We start from the raw sequence: 23,846 nt of genomic DNA, 5'->3' as shown, positions 1-23,846 counted from the left end.
GTCCAAGAAGACTGGAAAAAAATTTTAAACGCATCTTGAAGCACTGCTGGAGCGGCAGAATAAGGACCTCCAAAGAAACAAGAACACTGACAATAACTGTCAAAATCAACTTTTTCAGAATTCTGGAAATTAAACAAAGACTATAACCTGAGGAGCATTTATTCAAGAAAAACAACAGAATCTTGCTAAGCATGAGCTTTGTGGCATTAGGAGACCCATTCCCATCTCCTCTTCCCAGCTCCGTGGCAGCCTTCAGAACCAGCAGCTTCACAGCCACTGAAGAAGGCAGAATGGCCCCAACACCTGAGCCACAGAACTGTCACGATCCGGCCTGTTCGGCAGCTCTTTAGAAAAGCTCTGTGGCAGGACTTGTCTGTATTTGACCCAACTGCAAGTTCACTCAGTTGAAAACAACCCAATTCCCCAGGAAACTGGTCAAAAATAATCAATGGCAACTGTTTCATATCACAGTTGCCTGAGGCTGGGATACCAGTTGACAAGTCAAAAACTGTGAAAGGAGAGCTGGCCCTGATGGCCTAGTGGTTAAGGTTCAGTGTGCTCCACTTCAGCAGCAGGATCTGGTTCTCGGGCACAGAACCACTCCACTCATCTGTCAGTAGCCATGCTGTGGCAGCAGCTCACATAGAAGAACTAGGACTTACAACCAGAATATACAACTATGTACTGGGCCCTTGGGGAGAAAAAAAAAAAAAGAGGAAGATTGGCAACAGATGTTAGCTCAGAGTGAATCATTCCCAGCAAAAAAATAAAATAAAAGGAAATGCTGAAGAATGAGATGCCCATAGGGGTTTTAAAAAGCTCCAACATGTCTGGGGATCTAGATGGCCATGTGCCTGCCCAGGAAAGACACAAGAAGGCCCTAATCTCTCACTGCTGGTTGACCCAGAAGTTCTGTGCAAGTGGGAAGTAAAGACTAAGGCAGAGCTGTCAACTACTGGAGCCCCAAAACCCACCCAGAGCCCTGTGGCCAAAGCTGGGAGGCTTACCGGCTCAGGTCAGGACATTGCTGACCTGAACTTCACAATATTAGTCTAGGAAAGTCACTGTTACGGGTTAAATTGTGCCCCCCCCCCCCCCGCCCCCCATTCCTATGTGGAAGTCCTAACACCCCCAGTACCTCAGAATGTGACCTTATTTGAAGACAGGCTCTTTACAGAGATATAATCAGGTTAAAATGAGGTCATTAGGGTGGGCTCTAATCCAATCTGACTGGTGTCCTTATAAAGAGGAAATCTGGAGACAAACACACACACAAGGAGAAAGCCATATAAACAGTAAGACAGTCATCTCCAAATCAAGGAGAAAGGCCTGGAAAAGACCCTTCCTGCAGAGCCCCCAGCAGGAGCCAACCCCGCTGACATCCTGACTTTAGATGTCTAGCCTCCAGAACTGTGAGGCAATAAATTTCTGTTGTTTAAGCTACCCAGTTTGTGATACTTTGTTACATCAGTCCTAACAAACTAACAAAGTCACTAAACAGAGAGCAACAACAGAAAATAGCAAAAACAGCAAATCTTGGGAAGGGGAGGAAATCTGATATCCACAGTTGCCACATTACATTATTTAAAATGTCCAAATTTCACCATAAAAGAGAGGCCAGCCCGGTGGCACAGCAGTTAAGTTCACACGTTCAGCTTTGGCATCCTGGGGTTCCTTGGTTTGGATCCTGGGTGCACACCTACACACCACTTGTCAAGCCATGCTGTGGCAGGCGTCCCACATATAAAGTAGAGGAAGATGGGCATGGATATTAGCTCAGGGCCAGTCTTCCTCAGCAAAAAGAGGAGGACTGGCAGTGGATGTTAGCTCAGGGCTAATCTTCCCTAAAAGAATTAAAATAAAAAAATAAAATGTCCAAGTTTCACCAAAAAAGAAATTACAAGACATGAAAAGAAACTGAAATCAATAGGCCATACACGTGGGGGAAAAAAGCAGTCAGTACAAACCATCCCTGAGGAAGATGGACTTATGAGAAAAAGACCTAACTCAGCTGTAATAAATATGCTCAAAGAACTAAAACACAACCCCATATCTCAAAAATTAAAGTATAAGAATGATATCTCACCAAATAATACCAATAAAGACAGAAGTTATGAAAAATTCACTAGAGAAGTTCAACAGCAGATTTGAGCAGTCAGAAGAAAGATCAGCAAACTTGAAGACAGGCCAAGTGAAAATATCCAGTCTGAGGAACGTAAAAAAGAAAAAGAATGGAAATAAAAAACGAACAGAGCCTCAAAGATCTGTGGGGTACCATGAAGTGTACCAATTTACATATATCAGGAGTTCCAGAAAGAGAGGAGAGAAATAAAAGGGAAAAAAGAATATCTGAGGAAATAATGGCTGAAACTTCCTGAGGATGAAAAACATTAATCTACACATCCAAGAAGCTCAACAAACTCCAAAAATAATAAACCAAAGAAATCCACACCTAGACATCTCTGTCAAAGGCCAAGGACAAAGAGAGAATCTTGAAAGCAGTATGAAAAGCAATCCATCTAATGTGACCCTCAGTAATGTTAACAACTGACCTCTCATTCCTCAGAGGCCAGAAGGCAGGAGGATGACGTTTCCCACTATGCAGAAAAAGAATGTCAACCAAGAATTCTGTTTCCAGCAAAACTATGCTTCAAAAATGAAGGAGAAATTAAATTCCTAGGTAAACAAAACTGAGAGAATCCACTGCTAGCAGACCTACCCCACCAGAAATGCCAAAGAGCCTTTAAGCTGAAATAAAAGTCTGCTACAGACCTTAACTCAAACACATACGATGAACTAAAAGCACTGTAAAAGCTTAAGGTAACTGCATCAGTAAATAAAAGACAACAGAAATGCATTCTGCTTAAAACTCCTTTCTTCTCCTACCTGAGTTAAAATTAGACAGCTACAGAGAGCAATAAATATAAATCTATGTTGATGGACACACAACATATAAAGACGTAATTTGTGAAAACAGGATAAAGACGGAGGTAAACAGAACTCCAGGAGCAAAGTTTTTGTATGCAACTGAAATTAGTTGGTATTAATCCAAACTAGATTGTTTTCATTTAGATGTTACTGGAACTCCCTAGAACAACCACTGAGAAAATAACTAAAAAATATATATGAAAAGAAACAAGAGAGTTAAAATGGTACATTAGAAAGCATCTATTTAACACAAAGAAGGCAGTAACCAAGTAACAGAGGGAAAAAAAAGACAGAAAACAGAAAACTAATAGCATAATGACATACATAAATTTTACCTTATCAGATATTACATTAAATTTAAATTGGCTAAGCCCTCTGATCAAAAGGCAGAAAGTGACAGAATGATTAAAACAAAATCCAACTACATGCTATCCGTAAGTGACATAGTTTAGAGTCAAAAGCACAAATAGGTTAAAAGTAAAAGGATGGAAAGATTTATCATGCAAACAGTAGTTAAGGGAGAACAGGAGTGACTATATCAGACAAAACTGACTCAGATAAAAACTCTTACTGGAAAGCTTTTATAATGACAAAAGGGTCCATCCATCAAGATGACAATAACTATTATAAACATTAAATAGAAACTTCTACTGTCGACACTTCTGACACCAAATGTGTGGGTTTTCTACCCCCAGCAGTTCTGACAATAACTGCCAGGAATTAGAGCTGACCCCACAGGAAGGGCTCAGTCCCACAAGACTGCTGCCACCACTTCAGATGCTAATCACAAGTCCAGGTTGTTACCCGCGCTTCTGACCAAGCAGCCATATATGTGAGGGTTCCCTCAACCCCATCCTCAGGTTCAGTAATTTGCAAGGATGGCTCACAGAACTCAGGAAAACAGTTTACTTACTAGACCACCAGTTTATTATAAAAGCATATAACTCAGGAACAGCCCAATGGAACAGATGCAGAAGGCCGAGTATAAGGGAGGGTGTGGAGCTCCCACGCCCAGAGCATGCTGTCTTCCTAGCCCTCCAGTGCTCCCCAACCCAGAAGCTCTCCAAAGCCCTTCTGTCAGGGCTGCTATGGAGGTTCCACTACATAGGCATGACTGATCGCATCATTGGCCATCAGTGATAACTCGACCTCCAGTGCCTCTCCCCTCCCTGGGCATGGGGGAAGCGGGTGAACGGTGGGGCTGAAAGTTCCAACCCTCTAATTACATAGTAGGTTCCTCTTGCAATCAGCCCCCTTCCCATCCTAAGGGCTCCAAAAGTAACTCCATTAACACAAAGTCAGGGCTGGTTGAAAGGGGCATGTAAGAAGAAAAAAAGACTTCCATTCACCTTATGAACCTGGAGCTATTTCAAGAACTGGGGACAAAAACCAAATACTAATTCATTGTGTTACATTAGAAGCTCTGTGCCAGGAACCAAGGACAAAGACCAAATACGTATTTCCAGTATCACAAACACATAGCACCTGACAACAGCATCCCCAAAACACATGACGCAAAAATGACAGATGAGGGGAGAAATAAACAATTTGGCAATAATATTTGGAAACTTCAATACCCACTCTCAAAAACGGATAGAAGAACTAGGTCAGAGAACCACCAACATCACACACCAAGCAGACCTAACAGACGTGGTCCACACTACCCTGTAACAGCAGAATATATATTCTTTTGTGTTTGTTTGTTTGTTTTTCTTAGGAAGATGAGCCCTGAGCTAACTACTGCCAATCCCCCTCTTTTTTTGCTGAGGAAAACTGGCCCTAAGTTAACATCCATGCCCATCTTCCTCTACTTTTTATACGTATGACGCCTACCACAGCATGGCTTTTGCCAAGCGGTGCCATGTCCATTCCCGGGATCTGAACCAGCGAACCCCGGGCTGCCGAGAAGCGGAATGTGCAAACTTAACCACTGCGCCACTGAGCCGGCCCCAGAATATACATTCTTATGTGTACGTGGAACATTCTCCAGGACACACCATATGTTAGGTCATAAAACAAGCCTCAAGAAATTTAAAAGGGCTGATTGAAGTCATAGAAACTATGTTTTCAAACCACAATGGAATTAAATTAAAAATCAATAACTAAATGAAATTTTGGAAATTCAGAAATATATTAAAAGTAAACCTTCTCAAAATATCCAATGGTTCAAAGAAGAAATCACAAGGGAAATTAGAAAAATACTTTGAGATGAATGAAAACAAAAACACAACACACTAAAGATTGTGGGCTGCACAAAGTGGTTCTAGAAGAAAATGTACAGCTGTAAATTCCATATTTGAAAAGAAGATCTCAGATCAATACCCAAACCTTAAGACACTAAAAAAGAACAAACTAAACCCCAAGGCTGGCAGAATAAAGGAAATAATAAAGGCCAGAGCAGAAATAAATGAAATAGAGAATATAAAACCAATAGGAATAATCAACAAAACCAGAAGTTGGATCTTTGAAAAGATCAACATTGACAAAACTTTAGACTGACCAAGAGAAAAGAGAGATTCAAACTACTAAAATCAGGAATGAAAGCAGGGACACAGCAACCTTACCAAAATAAAAAGGATAAGGGAGTACTATGAACAAATGAATGCTAATGAATCAGATGACCTAGATCAAATGGAAAAATTCCCAGTGAGACAAAAAGTCCCAAAACTGGCTCAAGAAGGAACAGGAGATCTGAATATAGTCACGTGCCACACAGCAAGGTTTCAGTCAACAACAGACCACATATACGACAGGGATCACATACAATTAGTACCATACAACTGAGATGTATAGTCAGCTATACCATCAAGGTCTGTGTAAGTGCACATTCTGCGATATTTGGACAACAACGAAATAGCCTAAGGACATGTTTCTCAGGATGTATCCTGGTCCTTAAGCAATGCACAGCTGTAGATGTATAACAAGTAAAAAGAATTAGTAATTAAATAACTTCAAATAAAGAAAAGTCGAGGTCCAGATGGTTCCAGTGGTGAATTCTATCAAGTATTTAATAAATTAATACTAATCTTTCACAAACTATCCCACACAATGGAAGAGGAAGGAACACTTTCTAACTCATTCTATGAAGCCAGTATCATCCCAATACCAACATCAGACAAAGATATCACAAGAAAAGAAAACTACAGACCAGTATCCCTTACAAATATATAGCTACAAAAGTCCTTAACAAAAAACTAGCAAATGAAATCCAGCAACACATAAAAACAATTATATACCATGACCAAGTAGGATTATCCAGGAAGTCAAGGTTGGTTTAACATTCAAAAACCAATATATTACACCACCATATTAGTAAAATACAAGACAAAACTCATACAATCATCTCAACAGAGGTAGGAAAAATATTTGACAAAATCCAACATCCAGATCACAAGTGACGTCAGCAACATGGCAGAGTGAGCAGTTCCCTTTGTCTCTCCCTTTGAACTACAACTAAATGAACATGCACTGATCAATAGAGGATACTTACACAGCACCTCAGGATGCTGAAGAGACCCACGCTGCTATACATTGGTGAATGGACTGCCCCAGGGGAGAGGGAGATGGGTGAGAACTTTGTGGCCCCCAGAAAGCCCAGTACCCACGAGCGACTGCTCTCCCAGCTGAAGCACTCATAGCACCACCGCAGCCCTGAGAGGGCGTGCGCCTCGGTGCGACTGTGGAAACAGGTGACAGCATCCCTGAGCCCCCTGTGATTGCTCTCTGGACCAGCAGGAAAACCCACAGGCCCACCGCAGCCCCAGGGAGGCTCAGATCCAGTAGGGAGGCCCTGCCCACCAAGCACAAAAGGCCAGTGCAACCTAGGAGCAGACACGGCGCAGCTGCAAGTCTGGGAAAACAAACCCCCAGCTGCCTGAAACGCCCATAGCTCTGCTGCAGCTCAGAAGGGGCAAGTGAGACCCAGCGGGACAGTGGGAGTGGGCAGTGACAACCCTGAGCCCCAGTGTGGTCGCTCCTAGGTCCAGTGGGAAAGTCCATGGTCCCTCCATGGCCCCAGAGAGCGACTCAGCCTCCATCCCAGTGGGGACACCCTGCCCACCAAGCTCAAAGGCTGGTGCAACCTAGGACCAGATGCGAGCAGAGCTGCAAGTCTGGGCGAACAAGCTCCCAGTTGCCTCAAAAGCCCATAACACCACTGCAGTCCCTGAGGGGGGAGCGCATCAAGGCAGGGCTGTGGGGGCAGGTGGCAGCAACTCAGAGCCCCTGATTGTTCCCACAGTTGGTGGGGGACCTCACAGGGCCACTGCAATCCCAAGGAGTGTCCCAGGCCCAGTCAGGAACAGCTGACAGGGATCCTAGTGGGCACAGATTACACAGCTCCTGCCCCTTCCTCCCAGTAGCAAGTGGAAGCAGTAACCAAACTCTTATCTCCATGCAGAGAAACAAATCCAGCCGTCAAGCAGTATGAAAAAATATATTAAGTCTCCAGAACAGAAGGAAAATGACAAGTACCCAGAAAACAATCCTGAAGACACAGAAATCAATAACCTAAATGACAAAGAATTCAAAATAGGTATCATTAAAAAACTCAACGAGTTAAAAGAGAATGAAGAAAGACAACTCAATGAGTTCAGAAGCTACGTCACAAAAGAGCTTGAAACTATAAAGAACCACCGATCAGAAACGTTAGAAATGCCACTGGGCCAGCCCCTAGAACAACCTAACTTTTGTAGATTCTGCCTCAAAGATTCATTCCCACCGTGGATCTACTGTAAGGGGAGAGCTGATTTACTTCCAAATGAGAAACACAATGGATGAGATAAAGAAAAATTTGGACTCCCTGAACAGTAGGACTGATATTATGGAGGACAGAATTAGCAGTCTGGAGGACAGGAATATAGAAGTGCTTTCAGATAGAGGAGGAGAGAGAATCAAGACTAAAAAGAAATGAAGAAACTCTCCGAGAAATATCCGACTCAATTAGGAAATGCAACATAAGGATTATAGGTATCCCAGAGGGAGAAGAGAATGCAGCAGAAAGCCTGTTTAAAGAAATAATAGCTGAGAACTTCCCAAACCCAGGGAGGGAGTTGGAAATCCATGAGGCAGAAGCCAAGAGATCTCCACACTTCATCAATGTAAAAAGACCAACTCCAAGGCATATAGTAGTAAAGCTGGCAAAAGTCAACAACAAACAGAAAATATTAAGGGCAGCAAGGCAGAAGAAAATAACCTACAAAGGAACCCCTATCACGCTGCCAGCAGAAACCTTACAGGCTAGGAGAGAACGGAATGATGCAGTCAAAATTCTGAAAGACAAAATCTTTCAGCCAACAATATTCTATCCAGGGAAAATCTCCTTCAAATATGATGGAGAAATAAAAACTTTCCCAGATAGACAAAGGTTAAGGGAGTTCATTGCCACAAGACCCCTACCACAAGAAATCCTCAGGAAGGCCCTCATACCTGAAAAAAAAAGGAAAGGGGTTACAAAACCCCGAGCAAGGAGATAAGCAGAAAGACAAAATCAGAAAATTGCCACTCTCCATCAGAACAGGTTAGCAAATGCTTAAGCATAACATTAAAGATGAAGTGCAGGGAAACACCAAGAATAAATATAATCTTGTCATTTTAACCACAAACTCACAAGGTGAAATAAGATGTAGCCATAACAACTTAAAAGGGGAAGAGGAAAGGGATGGAACCAGCTTAGTCTAAGGAAATAAGAGGCCATCAGAAAATAGACTATCCATGACATTTTTTATACAAACCACATGGTAACCACTAAACAAATTATCAGAACAGAGACACAAATGATAAATAAGGAGAAAACTAAGAAGACCAGCATAGAAAACTACCTAAGTGAATTGCTAGTCCAAAACACACGGGACAAGAAACAAAGGAAATGCAGGAGAACTGGAAAACGAGCAAAATCCAACATCCATTCCTGACAAAAACTCAGCAAACCAGGAGGAGGAGGAAACTTTCTCAATCTGAGAAAACCCACAGCTAATACAGCATGCTAACTGAAAGAAGCCACAAAGGACCACACGTTGTACAATTTCATTGACATGAAATATCCAAAACTGGCAAATCCATAGAAACAGAAAGTAGATTAGTGGTTGCCAGGGGTGAGGGGCTGGGCAACCAGGAGAATTGGGAGTGACTGCTAACAGGTAGAAGGTTTCTTTTTGGAGTGATGAAAATATCCCAAGATTAGATTGTTGTGATGGTTGTTCCTCTGAATATACAAAAATCCACCAAACTGTACAATTTAAAAGGACAAAATTAATGGTATGTAAATTATATTAACAATTAAGCTGCTATAAAGAAAGAATGGAGTCAAAGTTTGAGAAGCCCTTGCTACAAATAACACTGGAATCATATTTACCCAAAAAGGTTTAGAAATACTTTAAATGGTTCTTAATATAAATAACAATCTAACTTCTTTTTTCCTTTTGAGGAAGATTGGCTCAGTGCTAACATCTGTTGCCAATCTTCCTCTTTTTGCTTAAGGAAGATTGTCGCTGAGCTAACATCTGTGCCAATCTTCCTCTATTTTGTGTGGGACACTGCCACAGCGTGGCTTCATGAGCAGTGTGTAGGTCTGCACCCAGGATCCGAACCTGTGAATCCTAGGCCACCAAAGCGGAGCGCATGAACTTAACCACTATGCCACCGGGCCAGCCCCTAGAACAACCTAACTTTTGTAGATTCTGCCTCAAAGATTCATTCCCACCGTGGATCTACTGTAAGGGGAGAGCTGATTTACTTCCAAATACATTTATTTGCACCCACAACTTCTTACCTCCCACTGCAAGATGGAGGAGACAAAAATCTCTGACAAAAATGACATTTTTTCCCCTGCTCGCACAAAAACAAGAAGTTTCTTTTATGAAATATTGTGGGGGATCAGAATTGGCCACTCCAAAGTCTCTCTTTGGCTTGACTATTTTTAAGAACAGAAGACTCTGAAAGAAACTTTGACTTCCCTTGTAAGTGCCTAAAAGAATTCAAAATATAAGGGCCTGTTCCAGGAAGGAGCTAATACCATAAGAGAATTGTAATGTCACATAAAACGTGTCTCTCAGGTCACACTGTCCGTAATTTGGCCCATTTACATTTCCCTTTCCATAAGTGTTGCCTTCCTCCCCGTAGAAGTCCCAAACCACTACCCCCAACATTCTCCTTTGTCTTTAGCTGAAGATGACATTTAAGTTGGCACCTCGGCCATTTTGGCAAGTTATACAGTTTCTTGAGTTTCTCCCATGTTCTCACATTTTGGTGAGTTTCTCACAAAATGTTGAATTTCTCAAATTATTAAACTTGTTTGATTTCCTCCTGTTATTCTGTCTTGTGTCAATTTAATTTGCAGCCCAGCCAGAAGGACCCAGAGGGTAGAGGAATGTTGTTCCTCCCCTATAGTTAACAGAGTCCCCTGGGGCTGGGGTGATTAAACCCCTGTGCAGCCCGCACTAACAGGGCAGTGCCACACACTCACCTCGAGCTCTTCACTGTCTTTGGGCTTCTCCTCAGATGTCTGTTTAACAAAGTCAGGGATGAGGATTTCCAGCGTAGCTCGGGCTATGAAAAGAAAAACCCTGAGGGTGAGGGCTTGGGCCCAGCCTACTTCCTGACTCCTGAGTGAGCTGCACGCTGGCTCTTGTGCAGGGCCAGGGTCCCCACAGCTCAGAGGGGAGCAAGGGCCCTGGGAAGCAACAGCATTTTAGAGGCAAGGACAACAAAGCATGGAAGAAAGGACGTCCTGAGGAAAGGAGGCAGTGGGGCAAGCATCAGGCTGCGGGCAGCCTCACAAGCTTTCGCCCTGAGGCACTTGTAGCAGGTGAAGGAGGAAAGGAGATCCGCCGGTAGGAGGAATCACAGTGGTGGCGTGCGGGCAAATGGTTCAGCAGGACCTGGACCAAGTAGGGACGACTGAGGCCTGATCAGGCTGCTGTGAGTGGCAGGGAGAAGCAGCCAGATCACATGGATACTGTGAAGAAAGTGTGCGCAGGGAAGAATACAGGGATGCCTGAAGCTGGACAAAGGCGCCCGAGTGAACGAAGCTGCCATTCGCCACTTGGAGAGGGAGGCAGGGCCCCGGGGGAAGGCAGGGAATGTGTGCAACAGCCTGAACCTGCAGGGCTGTCAATGCCTGCCGAACGCTGGAGCACAGGTGTGCAGAGAGCAGCTGGGGTCTAGGTGGAGGACGTGGATCTCTGCACGTGGGAGGAGCACAGCAGGCCCTCCCACTAGGATGTCTCCACCCACACACTGGGGCCCCACTCCACAGGTGATCTGCTCCACACCCTGGTAACAGGCAGTTTGTTGAGCTGAAAAAGTTTTTTGGCAGAAGCTCTCTAAAACGGACAGCAGGCCTTCCTGGAGACCAGGCCAGAGTATGTGAGCCCAGCACAGCCTCACAGAGGAATGGCAGACAGCAATGTATTGTTCCAATCATCCTCAGTATATACCATCAAAAGAGAGCAACACCAAGGGAACTCTGAGTCCAGTGAGCAAAAACACTCTCACTGACCCCGAGACTCAGTGAGCCTGTGATAAAACTGACACACTTCACACTTTGTAAAGGGCAGAGCCGCTCTGAAGACAACACGGCAATAGCAGAAACCACAAGAATCGATGTGTGAGTGCCAGGGTCTGGGGTGCACCCAACAACCACCTGGCATTGTGGTCCACTCCCCAGAAGAGGCAAAATAACTGGGGCAAAATGGCTTTTGGAAAAGAATGTCAACAATTACTAGTGCTGGGCATGAAAGCAAACATCAAGTACATGGTCAAAAAGAGCGATGGGTTTCAACCATAAAACAAGCTTTTCCAGACACCTGCAATGCCCTGTTCAGTGAGTGGCAGTCCCAAGTACGGAGTCTGAAGGACTCAGGAAATCATCCTCAAATGTAAAAACCACTCGCGGAGAATGCTGACAGCATGCCGATCTGTCTGTTCGCCGTCTCCTAGCATACCCACGTTTTGCTCGGTTTAAATACAAACCCACTCCAGAGCGTGTGCCCGGCACAGCCAGTTGGCGCTGAGCACACCCCACCGTCTGTGAGCAGCCGGGTGAGAGCAGGAGACTCCAGCCCAGCTGCCACTGAGTGGGGAAACGACCGTCCACTTTTATTTCTCACATTTTACTTTCTCTACTTGAATCTTTTCCAGTGAGCACATAATTTAAAAAATCCAAGTAAGTGGTTACACAAATAAAATGGATTTGTCCCCCCAACACCCCTCCCACCTGGGCTGCTGCTCAGCCCTCCCTAGCCAAGGGGAGGGGCACACACGGCGAGCAGCATGGTTCTCTGACACCCAAGCAGGCACATTACCAGCTTTATTCTTCGCAAGTTTTTTGCTGCTTGCAGTTCCAGATCCATAGGTCACACCATCAATGGTCACCGAGGCACCAAAAGGCTCACTTGGGTTCTCTTAAAATTAAAATTACTGTTTTAAACACACTTGCCAAGACATTACAAGTGTACACACACGCATACACACAATCTGCTCACACCAACAGACAAGGTGGGGTCAAGGCTGCTGCTGGAAGGCAGAGGCCGGGAAGCTCTGAGGCATGGAGATGGAGCCGAGGGAGAGGCAGCAGGCAGAGACCAGGAAAATCAAAGGAAACGGGGGACCATGGAATAGGGAGCTGGAGGGGAAACAGGAGGCCAGAGGGCACCAGGGACAGGGACCAATGTCTGAGAAAGACGGACAGAGGACTGTGAGGGGTAGGGATGCACAGATGTTGTGAGCCAAAGAAACAACAAGGAAAATGAGGAGAAACGCCTAGGTTCTGGCTTCCAAGGGGAGGAGAAACTGGATTCCACAAAGGTGTGATGAGGACAACCACAGAGACAGCAAGTGGGAAGGGCAGGCCTAGGGCGACTGGGAGACACAGGAGGAAGGCCTTCCTCAGAGCAAGGCAGCCGGGGCTAGACAAGAGGAAGGCAGTGTGGAAAGCAGAGGATTCAGCCTCCGACAGGACCCGTTCCGTGAAAATGACCCACCGCCTACCTGCAACACGCTTCTCCTTGCCCTTCCCTTTCATCCCTTTCCCAAAAGAGTGGGGCCAATGGTCAGCTCCCGCCTCCCCAGCCGTGACCAAAGTGACGCATGTGACTGTTCATGACAGAGATGGGGAAGGTCAAACTTACCACATTCAAAGAAATTATACACGGGGCGGACCTTGAGGACACGCTGCATATACTCGTGCAGGATGCAGACCTCTGATTTCCCATTGGGGTTAATGACAAACTCTGTGACAAGAAAGACCACCTCAGCAACAGCATTAAGACCCACCACAAGCTAGCACTCAGGACCTGACACCATGCAAGTTACGGAGTCACTGAATCAGGGGCTCACCACCATGAATGCGGTGGACCTCTGCATTCAAAGGACAAACACAAGCTTGGAATTCAATGCAACTCACACACAAAGCATACATTCTAAGAACATGAAATGAAAAATAATAGTACAACCAGTCTGCCAATGTTAAAATTTACCAGCCTCACTCACCTTTCTTTGTGGGTGCATCTTGCACAGATAGAGTGATGAGCTTCTGATTGGCTGGCAGGATGGGCCTCTCGGACTCAGCCTGTTTGCGTTTCATCTCTCTGTTGAACTGTCGCCGCTCAGCCCAAGTCCTGAATTTCTTCACAGTAACTTGCTCGAAGTCAAAGCGCTTCTCCAGGTAGTTCCGAAACTCCTCAAGATCTGAATGAGGTTTACCAGAGGATGAGATTACTCATCTTCAATGTAAGAGTCATGCTTCCTCTGCCCAGTGAGTGCGACAGTGACAGGCCCCCTTCCTCAGGAACAGTGCCCCACACCTCCCTCCTAGCTCTTCTAGGACCCCTCACACGCAGGAGTTATGAGACAGGCAGGGCAGCAAGATACAATCGGAAATCCTGAACATGCAAAGTCCTCTCTTTGAAAAACATTCAGCAGGTGGGCTCAAACAGCCTGCCCTGCAGCGAAGAGACAACTACTACTCAAATGGGCAGAACTAAGCTCAAAGACACAGGAGAGAGAATGAGAAACACCCACACACATCCTCAAAGCAACTGTGACTTGAGAAGAGGGAAATGTCCACATAACAGTGGCAGAGGTCCCCAGCGCTGCCTCCACGGATTGAAAAAGCTCACTCTGAGCACCTAGAGCTCAAGACTCCCGAGGATCAGGGAGACGGGCCTTTCCAACTAGACAGGAGTGGACAGGGGTCCCTAGCACAGTCCCTTCCTCACAAACAGGAGGAACAAATGGCCTTCAGCAGGAGGAAGGAGACCACAGGGAAGGCGTGGAATGCAGCATGCCCGCAGACAGGTCCTGGCCAGCAAGGGGGAAGACAGTTCACTGCGGAAACTTACCAACCGATTCGTCTTTGCACACCTCGACTTTGGCCTTCACCTGCCCCAGGGCCCCAGGGGCAGCCTCGGCCCCCAGCGGGTCCTTCTCATCTGGGGGCCCTGGGTCGGCCCCCACAGTGTCAGGCTCTTCCAGGGGGAACTCCAGCTCTGCAGATCGGCTCAGCGGCTTGACAAGGGACACCTCCCCACTTGGGGTAAGCTCGCTGTTCTGCTCTCTCTCCTCATTGTCCTTCATTTTCTTGTAATGTAGACAAGGGATGCTACTCAGAGGAGGGTCATGTTTCTGTGGATAGTGAAATTGCAACAAGATTACAAGGATGACCCTGAAAGTCTGAATAACCGATGCCTTTCACCTGCCACTACTTGGCTATGATATAGTTGTGTGCAGACAAGCATATTTGGTCTGTGAACTTACAAGACTAAATTCACGACTGGCGCGCCCCCTACCCGTATGCTTCCCGTTCCCAAGAAGTACGGCCTGGACCAGGTGACCACCCGGGACTCTCTGTGTAGGTACACGGGGACTCCGGAGTTATGGAATGTCATGATCCACCCGTCGGGCAATGGTTCCGTAGGTGGGCGGCCACGACCTGCACAGAAGACAAGGACATCCTACAATCTCTTGAAAACACTTAGAATTGTCGGGATGTTTAAAAATTATGACATATGGCAGATAAAAACTTAGAAGTTGGCCAAATATTGAAAAGAACCCCTAAGGACTAGGGCAGTAGGGGAGTGGCCCACCCCTTCTACCAGAGAGCCTATCCCAGCCCCACCTGTAGCTCAGTGCCTGCTGCTCGGCACCTCTTGCACTCCAAACTGTGCTCAGTACTGGTGTCCTTGTTTCCCGGGGTCTAACCCAGAGAATCCAAGTCCCTCTGTGACAGCAGGAAGCTGTCCACCCTGCTCAATGCTGGAATCCTGGGCCTAGAACAACATATGGTGCATGAAGGAGCCTGGAACGGGGTTCTGCAAGACACAAGTCCTAGCCTCAGCTGCTGCCTCCCCAGCTAGTGAGCACCATGTACACTCCACTCCTCACCTGCCTGCCATGGCCACGGCTCAGACAACCCAGGAGCTGGGTACGCTTTGCTAATAAATTGCATGTCTGTCAACCACTGCTCCGTGACCAGCTGACAAGTCTGCACTGGACCTGAGCTGCACACTCTCACTAGCATACGGAAACACTGCTGCAAATTAATAAATTCTAAATCAGTTTTAACACACTATCTCAACTCCTTCCTCACTTTACAGGCAGTCATAAAAAAAAGCTCAAAACTTGTTATCCACTTAATACCTGCTGCTCACAGGCCTGGTTGCTGGGAAAAGCACAAGGCAAAGATTTAACTAAGACTTAATTTTCTTGCAGATACTGGAGCAAGTTAAAAACTTAAAACAAAGGAAAAAAGCAAGCGAAGTCTAAAAGAAAATATACATGGGGCTGGCCCGGTGGTGAAGCGGTTAAGTTCACACGTTCCACTTCAGCGGCCAGGGGTTCGCAGGTTTGGATCCCGGGTGCGGACCTACGCACTGCTGTCAAGCCATGCTGGGGTAGGCATCCCACGTAAAATAGAGGAAAATGGGCACAGGTGTTACCTCAGGGCCAGTCTTCCTCAGCAGAAAAAAGAGGAGCATTGGTGGCAGATGTTAGCTCAGGGCTAATCTTCCTCAAAAAAAGTTAAATAAAAAATAAATACATAGTGACAAAAAAGGCACCAATGACTCTCAAGGAAAAGGGAATGGCACCCCAGTGCCAGGTCCCCACCCAGCATCACTGACCCCAGGCCTAACACACACACATGGCTGACACTGGCCAATGGCTGGTGTCAGGACAGCCCCCAGGAAGGAGTGCTGCACAGACTCCATCAGGCACTCTCACCGGGTGCTAGGGCCAACACGGAGCCACCTTACACCAGCTTTGGGCTAAGGCAGGAGAAGGAGAACGAAACAAAATAAGAGCCAAGCACAACACAGGACACAAGTGCATCTGGGCCACTCATTTGAGACAATGAGCAGTCACAAAGTGGACCCGGCCACCAGTAGAACTCCCATGCAGCCCACAGGGAGTCTGTGAGCATAAGGCTCACACTGCAGCTCCTGGGAGGGAGGCAGCACTGCCGGGCAGCCTGCCAGGCAGCTAAGTGGAAGAGGAGGCTACAGAAAGGCACAGCAGTGCCGCTGCAGGCACCTGAAGTCATAGCCAGGCACACTGCTACGCTGGGGGCTGCTCAGGACGTTCTCAGCTCATCTGCTCAGAGTGAGACTGCTGAAGCTACACAGAGAGCACAAAGTTAAACTTCCAGAGGCACCGAGGGAAAGACTGCCCCCACTTCCCAGAAGCTGAGGCCCCAGGTTCATCTCCGTCTGCAACCAGTGAACCCAACACCTGTCCTGTTCTAACACTAGCTGACATGGGCAGACACGTGACACCCAGCATGGCTGACATACCTGTTCTGCAGCCAGAGGAGACCACACACCACCTGCCCCTCGATTTCCCCCTGTGATGCCTTACCACTTTCTGCACCTTGGCCCTCAGCCGAAGGTGTCACCTGTGTACCCAAGTCCCCACGTCTCTTCAGCCCCTCTTCACTGCCCAAGTGCCCAGCCTGACATCTCACCTGGACACTCAAAGGCATCTCCCGGCCAGGAGAGATAGAAACTGACACCAACTCCTCTCAGACCAGCATCGCATTGGTGAAGTCACTACACAGGCACAACTCTAGGCACCTCTCGACTACTCTCCCCATTGTCCCCAAGCCCAAGTGCAAATCCCACTGCCTGCACCTTTGGCACACCTCTACCTGTACCCAGGAGCTCCCACCCTATCCACCCGAAGTGTATGCACCAGCCATGCTGAGGCCACAGGAGCTGTGCTTTTAGACAAAAATTGTGTACCAACATCTGCCTGCTTCTAGCGGCTTGCCCTGACACTCAGCATGGAATCCAGAACCCAGACCACGACCATCATCCGCCACGGGGGCTGAGCACCCACCTCTGGCCTCAGCCTCCACACCCACTGGCTGCCAGTCTCCCAGCACACACCAACGTCCCCTCCTCAGAGGTCCCTTCCCTGCTCCTCCGCACAACACCAGCCACTGCGTGGCTCCCACAGCACACACCAGGATCGGCACCTGGGCCGCTGCATCGGGTGCATCCTGCAGCCTGTCCTCCCTTCGCCACACGTGACTACCGTGCCCTAAAACACAAGCCCGCTGCCCAGACCGCCCGGCGCCCTGGGGCTCTCCACTTGCACTTCTGCTGCCCTGGGGACATGCAGCGCCTCTGACTTGGCGACTTACTTTTGAGTACTGTTTTAATCTTGGTCATCATTGGCTGCACGCTTGTCTCTCCATCAGACGGATGGTCGCTGTCTCCTCCGTATTTCTCCTCCATTCGTCTCTTTTTGGGAGCACAAAGGCCCTCTTCCAGCAGAGCATCAACATCGTTGTCAAAATCATCCTGCAAAACATGCTGTTCAGACCCCATGGCCCCCGGCGCCCGCGTTCCTGCACCATGGGCAAGCTTAACAGCATTTGTGAGAATGGACACAGAAACAAGGCACTGTCAAGGGGGCCTAGGTGTGCCTTTATGGTACGTGATCATCTCAACGACGAACGGGAAAACACCAACAACAGAAACCAACACGCTTGGTCCGGTGCACACCCCACCAGGGAGCCTTCTCAGCAGCACCTTCCAACTCAGCTCAGGTCAGGTAACGGGGACAAGGTCAACCTGTCGGCTAAACTTTTCATTAGGAAAGTTTAAAAATCGGGACTCTTTAGAGCTTTCTCTTTTCCACCTTAACATTATTCCTCCTCATCTGGGTTGTATCTTTTTTCTCTGCAATATCAGCTTTCAAAAGATGTTGCCATTCCCAAACACTTCTCTTTGGGATTTGCCAAGAACACCCCAAAGGAGGGGCTGCTGACATACCTCATAGGAGAAATTCAAGGCCTCTTCATCCACTCTGTCTCTCTGCACGATGGCTTTAGCCGTGAACCCGCCTGCTCCTTCTTCATCTAGCTCCAAATTGTCAGTAAAATCTTCTACCTCATCCAGCACTGCATACTCCACTCTCTTTTCCTGCTCCAGCTCATTCTCCTCATCCTTCTTATCAGCACTCTCACCCCCTACACTGATCCCATTACCAACACTCCCGCCAAAGGGACAAGCATGCACGTCTCCACTGACAGGGCTAAGGGCCCGACCGCACTCTGCACGAGCGTCGCGCTCCACTCCTGTGTACAGCACCTTCCTGTCCTTACTCCTGCAGCTCTCGGTAAAGCTCACACTAATCTTTACATCCTTAAGCAACTTAAGGTCAGGGGAGAACTTCCGGACCGCAGGTGCGTGCCGGGCGGTGCGCGGGCTGTGGCCACTACAGTTCGGGTCTATGAGGAGGCGGGCCTTAGAGAAGGATCCTTTGGAGAGAAGAGAAGCTCCGTAGAAGTTGAGCGAGTCCTCAGCAGGGGGTTCGGCCTGTCCATCACCACCAGAGCCAACGTCCATTACCTCTGCATCACTGGACGTTTGCAGGGGAGGTGGTGGAGACTGTTCACGGGGCAGCGCTTGGAGGGGGCAAGCTCGGTTCTCCATCACCACTTCTCCTGCGGGCTCACGCGGGAGAGGAGAGGGACTCTCATATGTCTCCATAGTAAAAGCGTTAAGACTATTTTAAAGACCAGAGTTTTAAAAGACCTTACATAAATCTATACAGCTAACATGCACAAGTCCGTCGAGACCCGGGTGCCGTCCTGCCCGCGCTGCACACGCTGGCGGCTTAGTCAAGCTGGCCACATTGCTCTTTTCATTAATGTAGACAGCTTTTAGAACCACTGCCTCAATTATTGGAAATCACAATGCACTCAGCTTAAATGACTGACGACTAAGCGAGTCTGTCTTCATGCCAAAGTGGCACCTTTCTTCTTCCACCTGCAAAGAGATTTAAAAACATCATCACAAAATGACAGAAACCTTCAACTTCCCTGGTACAAAGAGCCAAGTGCTATTAACGGTATAGTAAAGAACTTAAAATAATACTGCCTAAGAGAACCTTTCAGGTTTCAAAACAAACTGACTTTACTTTTTTTCTTGAGAACCTGAGTTACAATTTAAGCCCAGAGTTAAATATCTTATTAACTGTCCACTGTAATTCCTACTTCAGAAACACAAAACGAGTATTATCTTACGGTTCAAAGGGATTAAACAAAAAAAAGCCACACTAAACATCACCGCAGCATTTCCCTAACTCAGTTTATCAGGTAAGCAAGCACACGGTGCAGGGCTGCCCTTTCCAGAACACACAAAAGGTGTGCGGTCTCCCTCTGGCCATCAGAGCAACAGCAATCCACTCACCTGCTAGGGCTGGGTCAGTCAGAGGGGAGCGCCACACCCCTGGCTCAACTCTGCGGCACCAGGGCCTAGAGGTACGGCCCGGCACTCTGCAATCCCGGACCCCAGAGCTCTCCTGGGCCCACAAGGTGGGACGTGGATAGGGACAGTGATGCTGTGTGATAAGATCGCCAGAGGTGGCATGGTTCTGTTCCCAGAAGAGGAGGGGGTAGTGGCTGTGGGGAAGGGAGCCTGGCCAGGGTTGGTGGGGGGAGCTGCAGGAGACAGCTGGAACCAAGGCACAGGGAGCCCTGGGTGTCATTTGGAGCCTGGCTCCATACTGGGGGCAATAAGGAGCCACGGAGGGTGAAGTGACTCTCATGCCATAGTTAGTCACTATTTGAGGAAGAAGACTGATAGCTATGCTAGGCACAGTGCCTGCACCCAAGGCACAGGGGCCAATCCTCAAGACCAAAAGGCAAAAGTGGGAAAGGGGCTCTGGTGACAAGGCTGGAGCCCTCGAGAACGGCGAAAACACAGAACTAAGCGCACTGCTGACCAGGCAGAGGTGGGAGAACAGACAAGAGGGAACTGAAGGGGAATGAGGCTTCTCCCCTGGAGGTACACACGTGTTCCAGCATCCAGGCAGGAGCCCGCAGAGGAGAATGGAAGGAGCCTCCAGGCAGACCTGTCTGACAGGTGCTGAGGCCACAGCTTTGGAACTGTGACTGGCCTAGAAACAGGGGGCCAGAACGTATGAGTGAGGCAGGAGTTGCCAAACGACAGGAGAGAGGCCATCCAGAGAGGAAATACAGACCAAGAGGGCTGAGAACACAACTCTGAGAAGCTTTACTCTAGAGGAAGCACAACAAAAGGGATGATGTGTGGCTCAGAAGGCAGGTCAGAAGAGCAATCCGAAAACCCGGAGGTCTGCAGAAGGGCCGGGCATCAGAGCAGGAGAAGCACATGTAGACACACGCACGCACACGCATACATCTACACTCCCACACCATGCAGACACACACATGAACATGCCGCACATGTGGGTGCACATATGCACATGCACGCCCACGCCCACATGGGGCAGGCTGACTGGTAGCATGAACAGGAGAGAGCAGACCCCACACATTTAAGAAGTTTACAGGGAAGGGACAGAGCGTGGTGGTTGTACTTTAATGGAGACACAAATAAAAACCAGAGACTTGTTTAGATTTAATTAATTCATTCGACAAATATTCACTGACCATCTACTCTGAGGGCGGCACTACCATGACCAAGCAACAAGGTCCCCACCCCCTGGACAAAGTTGGAAAGGCAATGACCACTGTGCTGTCACTCTATTTCCTAGATTCTAAGGTGTCCTTTCATTTCTGAATTCAATGGGAATTTAACACAATACTTCCTCCAAAGGTGTGCCCATCAAAAGTGCTTAGGATCAAGGAAATACAGCATGGAGACAATGAGACCCAGACCTGCAGTACACGCTGAGGAGGCTGCAGCAGACGGGCACAAGGAACACTCAATGAAGCAAGGCCAGTCTCCTGGCAACCAAGAAAGATCATCTCAGAGAAGGACAGACAGGTCACACGCCCAGTGCTACAGAACACAAAGAAGACCAGGACCAAACCCCTCAGCGCCCGGCAGGTTTGCAGAGACCCTAATGAGGGCCAATCTACGATCCTGGAGACCGAAAAGCAAACATGAAGACAAGTGAGGAGATGGGAGGACTGAAGACAAATGTTGGTACAGGATATTAAAAGGTTAAAAAGCAGCCAGCGTAGAGGCACAAAGCACAGACACTAACAATAATAACTGACGAAAGGGACCTGGAAGAAGGGCGCAGGGCGGGGTCAGGGGTCGTGAGAGGGACAGTGCGCTCCTAGGAGGTCAGGAAAGCCTGCCCAGGCCCAGGGGCAGCAGTTCAAGGCTCAGGACTCTGCAGTAGGGCAGTTTCGGGCAAGTTACTTACTGTTCCTCTGTAAGCTTTCTCTATCCACTCAACAGGTGTGTGCCGAACGCCTTCCACGTGGCACACACCATTCTAGATGCTGAGGACACACAACAGAGAAAGCCCTTCTCCACAGAGCTCACACCTCAGCAGGACAGAGGCACAAGTAACGACTAAGAACAGCTCAAAGTGTTCAAGAAAAAACAAAGCAGAGAGTTGGGGAAGAGGAGGCAGCTTCAGAAGGGTGGTCAGCGAATGCAGAAGAGAGCGAGCCAGGTGCATAGTGGGGGTAGGGGCAGGGACATTCCAGGTGACACAGAGAAGAGCAAAGGCCCTGGGGTGGGAGTGTGGGTTAGCCAGGGAGAGCAGTGTGTGGAGGGGCAGTCAGAAGAGGCCAGGTCAGTGAGGAAGAGCAAGACCAGGACTTTGGCTCTTATCTGAAGAGGCACAAGCCACTGGACAGCAGAGTCCAAGCAGTGAGGTCACATGACCCAACGACAACAGCGGCAGCCAACCCTCAGCCAGGCCCTGCACTTTATGCATTTTTAGTCACTAGTTCTCACACAGCACTGTGAGAGAAAGGTTAAGGACAGAAAAGTTAAGCAACTTACTCAAGGTCACACAGCTAGAACGTGGTGGAGCTGCTTTATGACCCAGGCAAGCTGGCTCCAGTCTGTACTGCCTTGGTTTTACACTATCTTGCAGTTTAAAAGAACCACTGTGTGTCTAGAAAAACTACATATTGGGGGCGAGGGGAGGAGGGGAGAAACAGGACGAGAACAAAGAGGAATTAAGAGGCTCACCGGGCGGCTCCAACCAACGTTAAGCTGGAGGTGGTGAGAAATGGTCCTGAGGGTTGCAGAAAGGCCTGAGAGAGAGGAATCCAGGAGACTTCAAACTCAAGCACAGAGACGTCGTGTGCTGAGGTGGTAAAGGTAACATGGGGAGTGTTTTGGGGTGGGTGAAGATCGGGGTTTGGTTTGGACACCGCTACTTAGCATCAAAGTAACACAGGGAGATGTGGAAGAGGCAGGGAGAAACGTGAGGCTGTAGCTGAGAAGGCAGGCCAGGGCTGGAGAGGGAGAGGGAGATGTCAAGCAGCAATGACGGCACTAAAGCCAGGAGGCTAGAGGAGACCACCGAGGAGGGAAGGGCAGCTAGGAGAGAGGCCAAGACGGGACAAACCAGGCAGATGCACATTTCCTGCCTGAGGGCACAGCTGGGCTGCAGAACCGCCCTGGAAGCACCCTACACAGCGCCTGGCACACAGGGCTCCAAGGGGGCTCTCGGCCGCCAGCCTCACCATGCTTCTGCTGAGTGAGCACAGGATGCCAACTGGACCGTGAGCCAGCAGCAGACTCGCAGCAGGCTCCCTGGGATCCCCGGCCCAGGGCAAGACCCACACGCCTGGACAGCACCCTTCGTTGGAGTCCACTCGCTGGGCTGGCATCAGGCACCGGCCGGCTGTGATGGTCCAGTGCTGTGGCTGCTGCCTTTCGGTCAAACCTCTCATGCTGCAGCCTCCCGCCCAACCCAGCGGCAGTATGACCTCATCCATTCCTTTTGTCATCCTCCAAGGGGCCTCACATTCTGCACCCCAAGTGGCCATTCACTCTCTTTGGCGAATGACAGCCTGCGGTGGGGTTTGGGTCACTCCACCCGTGGCCCGGTGACGGGAAACAGGGTCCTCGCCTAGTGGTTGGCCTCACACAGTCAACAGCCTTAGACAAGACTGTCGTGCATCGGGGAACAAGGGACATGCAAGCATGCAAAACGGCAAGCCCAATTCCTACCACAAGCACCGCAAGTCCGCTGGTGACACTTGACAGGTATCACTGTCAACAGGTTGCCACCTCCCATTTATTTCTACTGCGCTCATGGTTACAATAAAGCCACACTCCGATCGTCTGCGCGACACTCAATCCACGAGCATCTGGTGGCAGAAAAGACTTGGGCGACTTCACAGATTCCCCAAACTGTGCTCCCGGAGGCTGCCGGGCGAGCGGCCCTGCTCGTACCTTTCCCGCCTGAAGGCGACGCCACGCTTCGGGCCCGCGGGGCGCGGGCCTCTCTCACCCGGCTGCTCCCGGGGCCCGCCCGCCCGCCGCGCTCTCGAGGCCCGCGGCCATGATGCCTCACAAAGGCCGGCGCTCCGCGCGCCGCGGCCGCAGAGAAGGGAGGGAGGGAGAGAGGCGGGAAGGGCGCCCTCGCGCGGCCCCCACGCCCGCCCGCCGCCCGCGGGGCGCCCCTCGCGCCCCGCACCTACCTCCGGCGCCCGCGGCCTGCCCGAGCCGCCACAG

The 23,846-nt window shown here is 48.7% G+C and overlaps 1 protein-coding gene across 2 annotated transcripts in view; it reads right to left on the bottom strand.

Annotated features, from left to right (window-relative positions):
* The window catches only part of DGCR8 (DGCR8 microprocessor complex subunit), a 36,328-nt gene extending 12,482 nt beyond the window's left edge, over window positions 1-23,846 (bottom strand). Inside the window, exons 1-9 of one of the 2 annotated variants that reach the window (XM_046641448.1) lie at window positions 23,813-23,846; window positions 18,201-19,199; window positions 17,567-17,726; window positions 14,715-14,857; window positions 14,268-14,550; window positions 13,417-13,614; window positions 13,056-13,157; window positions 12,231-12,329; window positions 10,391-10,473 (exon numbers count right to left, since the gene is read on the bottom strand). In XM_046641448.1, the coding sequence (XP_046497404.1) occupies window positions 10,391-10,473; window positions 12,231-12,329; window positions 13,056-13,157; window positions 13,417-13,614; window positions 14,268-14,550; window positions 14,715-14,857; window positions 17,567-17,726; window positions 18,201-18,920 (1,788 nt within the window). In that variant the 5' untranslated portion in view covers window positions 18,921-19,199; window positions 23,813-23,846. Of the gene's footprint in view, window positions 1-10,390; window positions 10,474-12,230; window positions 12,330-13,055; window positions 13,158-13,416; window positions 13,615-14,267; window positions 14,551-14,714; window positions 14,858-17,566; window positions 17,727-18,200; window positions 19,200-23,812 lie in introns of those variants that run through there. The other variant, XM_046641449.1, reaches the window with a different exon arrangement.

The sequence above is a fragment of the Equus quagga genome, chromosome 15, assembly GCF_021613505.1.
Source record: "Equus quagga isolate Etosha38 chromosome 15, UCLA_HA_Equagga_1.0, whole genome shotgun sequence".
Taxonomy (NCBI): Eukaryota; Metazoa; Chordata; class Mammalia; order Perissodactyla; family Equidae; genus Equus; species Equus quagga.
Note: the sequence above shows the minus strand (reverse complement) of the source record. Positions and strands in the feature narration are given on the sequence as shown.